Here is a 6,000-nt window from a genome sequence, read left to right as displayed (position 1 = left end):
GTATACTGACGTAACAAAAATGTTCAAATGTGTGTGAAATCTTATGGGACTTAACTGCTAAGGTCATCAGTCCCTAAACTTACACACTACTTAACCTAAATCATCCTAAGGACAAACACACACAAACCCATGCTCGAGGGAGGACTCGAACCTCCGCCAGAATCATGACTGCAGTGCCCTAGACCGCTCGGCTAATCCCGCGCGGCACTGACGTAACAGTCAGGCGGCTTATCACAGTCTCCACCAGCACTTTGCGCGGGAAGCTTTGTAATCATGGGTGGCAACGGAATATGATAACTGGGGTGGAATGTGTCGTACCTTTCTGTTGGCTATCCTGTGGAGCTCAGCGACCATTTCTCCGAAACATCCCAAACAATAGCAGAGCTGTGGCGCCGAGATGGCGACTTCCTACCCAAAACATGAGGCTTCCGCGAGAAAACTGCCCCCAGCCATTGTAAAACTAGCGACCGTCCGTCGCTCTGGCCCCTGAGACCCGACATCAAGAGAGAAAGCCGTCAACCATGGGTCAAGAGTCCGCCTGCGGTTGCCAGTGACCATACGTCCCCCCCCCCCCCCCCCCCACCTCCTGGTACTGTGAGTGATTAGCCTTCTCACAGCCTAAAAGTTCCCACTCATCTCCTATATTTAATGAACAGGATTACAATATACATGCATCCTACTGCTTATCATGTAGATGCGGTACATAGCATCCGATTACCCATTCTGAATGACAGTGATATACAGTAGCGAAATGCCATTGATTTGATGATTTGATTGATTTGCATGTATGCAAATTCAGATTTTAAAAACGCATGATAGGGTGGTTTGATGGCCCTTCAGTATATGAAGGTGTCAGGTGGCCTGCTGTCTTGCAACAGTGCACCCCGCCATGAAGCAGCATTTGTTAGGGAATGGTTTGTGGACAGTATCATTCATTAAATGGACTGGCCTACACAGAGTTCCGACATGAGCCCATTGAACACCTTTGGGATAAGTTAGAGCGTCGACTTCACTCCAGACTGCAGCATTCAACATCACTACCTTTTCTGATACTAACCCTTTAGGAAGAATGGGCCGCACTTTCAGACGCCTCGATGAAAAACTTCCCACAGAGTCCAAGCCATTATGAGGGGAAGGGTAGACCGACATCATATTAATGTCCACTAATAGGTGTTCAGGTGTATATCAGTTTATTGTTAACTTCACTTGCTGCTTTCAAGAGGTCACTCCGTTTCCGAAAGTATTTTCTTGTGACGCTCTATTTGGTGATGGTGCATTGTCTGTTCTGCTGCTGTACTGTTACATTACGAATTATTGACTATGCCCCAATTGTATGTTGTAGTCCTACTTCTGGCGCTTTATGCACGGCTCCACTTTAGGCAGCACCAGATTTTTCTGTCTAGTACAAGGACTGACGCTGATGTAGTTGGACCCTCGGAGCCAAAACGACGGAAACATTTGCGCCAGTTTCTTCTCTCCTTCCTCTCCAGGAGAAAAGGTTGCGGTGCAACAAGACATCTTGTTGCCGCAAAGGTCTTCAGGACTTTAGGCGGCGGTATAGAATGGACTGAAAGTGTTCTTGAGAATATGGTGGAAAGAGTTAGTTCCATCTCATAATTATGGCCTATTGTCGCCTCAGGTGTGGCAGAGTTAAACTGCTGGTGTACACTTCGGCACTCCTAGTAGAATGCGCATAGACTCCGTCAGATGTACAGGCACACGTCTTTCTCATTTGCTGTTCTGCCTGCTCCTGTACCATACTGGAGCAAGGTATGGCACAGGAACAGGCACAAGTGAGCATTCTATAGTGTCTGATGATGAGAAAGGTCCTCCTTACTGCTGTCTGTGAGACTGTCTGTGATTTCTCCTCGTCACTTCCTTTGAGTGTTTCTTATTTCATTTTCGGCTTGTGTATATCTTCGCCGATGTGTGTGGATAGGAGCGCACAGTTAGTCACGGATGGCGAGAGGCGTGGGCTCTTCTGTGGAATGGCGACCCTCGACGGCTCGTCCGCGGCTCCTCCAGCGGAGTCTCGACTGGAGAAGAGGGGCTCCAGTGTCAGCGCGCTGGAACGCGGGCCCCGGAAGGCGGCAGTCGCAGCGGAGCTGAGCCGGCGGCCACTTCACGTGCCTCCGCTGATCCCGGCCTCTCAAAGCAAGGCGCCCCCTCCGCAGTTAGGTTACGTCGCGTGACACCGCGAGCCACTCTGTCTGTCGCCGGGCAACCGTTGTCCTGTGTTGCGCTAGCGAGTGTAACACGATTTGCATAATTAATTTTTCACTTTGGACAGAGTATGCGTTATTTTAAGCTTCCTTACAAATTTAAATTGGGTGCCAGACATGGACTCGAATCCAGAACCTCACTTTTCACAGGCAGTGTTTTTGCCAGTGTGTTTCCTCATTGGTGCATCCAAAAGAACTGAACATCCGTAGGAAAAAATTAATTTAAAATAAACTGTCTTCATAAGTAAAGACAATAATTTTCTTCCTTCTTAAGTACCTATTTGGCTCAAGTCTGTAAGATTCAGATTAAAGGCGAACTGAATAAGGACTAAATATAAGCTAATTAACTAATTAAAGCAATAGAAGTATTGCAATTTCTACGAAAAATTGTAAATTTGCACCTAAAATCATTAATTTCATCAGTGTGGGCCCCACGCCCTCAATACATTTGCAGAAGGACATTATTCCACCAGGCTGTGCTTTAAATTTTTTATTGGCGCTTCTACACTACTGGCCATTAAAATTGCTACACCAAGAAGAAATGTAGATGATAAACGGATATTCATTGGGCAAATACGTTATTCTAGAACTGACATGTGATTACAATTTCACGCAATTTAGGTGCATATCTCCTGAGAAATCAGTACCCAGAACAACCAGCTCTGGCCGTAATAACAGCCTTGATACGCCTGGGCATTGAGTCAAACAGAGCTTGGATGGCGTGTACAGGTACAGCTGCCCATGCAGCTTCAACACGATACCACAGTTCATCAAGAGTAATGACTGGTGCATTGTGACAATCCAGTTGCTCGGCTATCATTGAGCAGACGTTTTCAATTGCTGAGAGATCTGGAGAATGTGCTGGCCAGGGCAGCAGTCGAACATTTTCTGTATCCAGAAAGGCCCGTACAGGACCTGCAACACGCGCTTCTGCATTATCCTGCTGAAATCTAGGGTTTCGCAGGGATCGAATGAAGGGTAGAGCCACGGGCCGTAACACATCTGAAATATAACGTCCACTATTCAAAGTGCCGTCAATGCGAACAAGATCTGTTGACTCAGGGATCGAGACGTGGCTGCACGATCCGTTACAGCCATGCGGTTGAGGTGCCTGTCATCTCGACTGCTAGTGATACGAGGCCGTTGGGATCCAGCACGGCGTTCTGTATTACCTTCCTCAACCCACCGATTCCGTTTTCTGCTAACAGTCATTGGATCACGACCAACGCGAGCAGCAATGTCGCGGTACGATAAACCGCAATCGCAGTAGGCTACAATCCGACCTTTATCAAAGTCGGAAACGTGATGGTACGCATTTCTCGACCTTACACGAGGCATCTCAACAACGTTTCACCAGGCAACGCCGGTCAACTGCTGTTTGTGTATGAGAAATCGGTTGGAAACTTTCCTCATATCAGTACGTTGTAGGTGTCGCCACTGACGCCAACCTTGTGAGAATGCTCTGAAAAGCTAATCATTTCCATATCTCAGCATCTTCTTCCTGTCGGTTAAATTTCGCGCCTGTAGCACGTCATCTTCGTGGTGTTGCAATTTTAATGGCCAGTAGTGTAGTTTTGGGTATAGCCCATTTTCAATTGTGTCTACAGTAACAGATGTCGCTACATCGTCCTCGTTCCGTCAAAAAGATTTCCCATTAAGTCATGCACATGCCACTGACATGAAGAATAGTTTATAGCGTGATTTATAATGAATATTTGAAGATGATGACCACTGACGACCGTGCTGTGCACAAATGTGTATTCCACGTGACTTACTCACGAACAAAGGACGATCTATGCACATCTGTTACTGCAGATGTACTTGAGAATGCGCAACGCCCGAAACTAGTAGTGCGAATAAAATACTTAAAACGCAACCTGCTGGAATAATTTCCTTCTTAAAATAAAGCATTAAACTGTATACTTACGCTCGTTGTTGATGCTTATGAACTGCAAGCTTATGCACTGCAATGATTCCAGCACCAAGTTATCCTATGTCTTCCCCCAGAAACACTTTCTAGCAAGTTACCAAATTCTGTCATGTGCTTGCTTTGTTTAAATTGTTTGTAGTGCTCTGCCACAATGCAGAATATGTATTCTTTAAAGCTGTCCATACTTATTTTATGAATGACAAAATTAACCAAATTTCCAGTTGCCACGTAGTTTCGTTACATTTTCATTTTGTATCAAAAAGTACGTCACATCCGCTAAAATTTGTTCGTCCGTAGTGATGCATCTACCGCTATTTCTTCTTAGAAACGCTACCTGCTTTTTTATTCGGATCCGTTTGTCGTTGAAGCCTTTGCAGGTATCTATCAAATGGTTCAAATGGCTCTGAGCACTATGGGACTCAATATCTTAGGTCATAAGTCCCCTAGAACTTAGAACTACTTAAACCTAACTAACCTAAGGACATCACACACACCCATGCCCGAGGCAGAATTCGAACCGGCGACCGTAGCAGCCCCGCGGTTCCGGACTGCAGCGCCAGAACCGCACGGCTACCGCGGCCGGCTGCAGGGATCTATCGACCACAGTACTGTTGCACCTGGTAGTGAGGGCGTTTCGGTCGGTTTTTAGTGTGTTTTCATCGTGATGTTTCACGAGTACATGGTGACCAACCTGATAGTAAATGCCAAGTGTTCTGAAACCATTCACAGTTCGATGCGTCTTCCTTAATCATCAGTGTGTTCTTCCATTGTAATGCCACCACATGTTTCCGATAACGACCACAGAGGCCACTTGCAATTATGTATCGTGTTCGAGTAGTAAACATATTGGTTGCCTTGTCAGCTAATCCATATCTGAGACACGTGTAAGTCAGTCAGCCCTATAATATTCATGCTCTCGTTTGTTGCTAGAATATTGTTAACATCACCGACGGAGCCATACACGCAAGACCTCATATTCCTTTCTCAAAGTCACACACTGTAAGTCATTTCTTCGAAATATCGTTCCCTCCTGGAGTGTTCGCGCAACAAGGAGGGAAGATCTAGAAAATCTGGGACAGGTGCGGACAAAATTGAAGCTGCAAAGATGGGTCTTAGGTTGTGCTTATATAGCTCGGTTACTATGCCCACCACCTTCGAAAAACACGGTTCCTGGTTCGAGTCTCGGCCTGATACGCAGTTATAATCTGTCGAGAAGTTTCAAAACCTGTCAAAAATTGCTGATTGTTCTTTTATGTATATGAAATCTTGCAACTATTGTCCGTTCTGTGTAAGTCCTACGAGACGCCACACACAAATTAAAGGAGAAAATCACTCAATATATTTCTCAAACATTCCATTTTCGTGTGGCTTGATGTTTAGCTACTGTCCACATCATCACCATGGAGAACTAATAATGTCGTTAATCTGCCCACAACTTCTTTAATCCGCTGTCGTACAAGTGGTTCTTTCCAAAAAAACACATTAATATTGCCTCCATAACTTTTGCGGCTCCTGCAAAAGATTAATAACGAAATATTTTGTCAACTGTACTGTACTGTACTGTAGATACGCAGCCGCGACACACGTGTTCCACGCACAGTATTTGATCTTGTTTTTCCCTATGGTAAACAAATTCCCCGTGATAGCGTTCCCTGACATTTGTTTTGAACATCCCGAAGCCGTTTCTGAAAGCTCTGCCAGTGGTCACTTACATTGACGGTTTTATCTAAACGCGAAGAGATCCTCCTTTGTCCCTCCCTAACGCCCCCTTACCTCTTACTCCACCACACTTCAGCTGAAAGTTTGAAAAACTTCACTAAAGTATATGTCGCTTGTTCCCACATGCAT

The 6,000-nt window shown here is 45.5% G+C and overlaps 1 protein-coding gene across 1 annotated transcript in view; it reads left to right on the top strand.

Moving 5' to 3' along the window:
• Nucleotides 1-1,988: 1,988 nt before the first annotated feature.
• Nucleotides 1,989-6,000, top strand: part of LOC126252236 (homeobox protein Nkx-2.8-like) — a 111,415-nt gene continuing 107,403 nt past the window's right edge. The window contains exon 1 of the mRNA XM_049953108.1: nucleotides 1,989-2,178. Within this exon, the coding sequence (XP_049809065.1) occupies nucleotides 1,989-2,178 (190 nt within the window). The remainder of the gene's footprint in view (nucleotides 2,179-6,000) is intronic.

The sequence above is a fragment of the Schistocerca nitens genome, chromosome 4 (assembly GCF_023898315.1).
Source record: "Schistocerca nitens isolate TAMUIC-IGC-003100 chromosome 4, iqSchNite1.1, whole genome shotgun sequence".
In the NCBI taxonomy this organism is placed as follows: Eukaryota; Metazoa; Arthropoda; class Insecta; order Orthoptera; family Acrididae; genus Schistocerca; species Schistocerca nitens.
The sequence above is the reverse complement of the archived record's forward strand: the minus strand, read 5'-3'. Positions and strand labels throughout refer to the sequence as shown.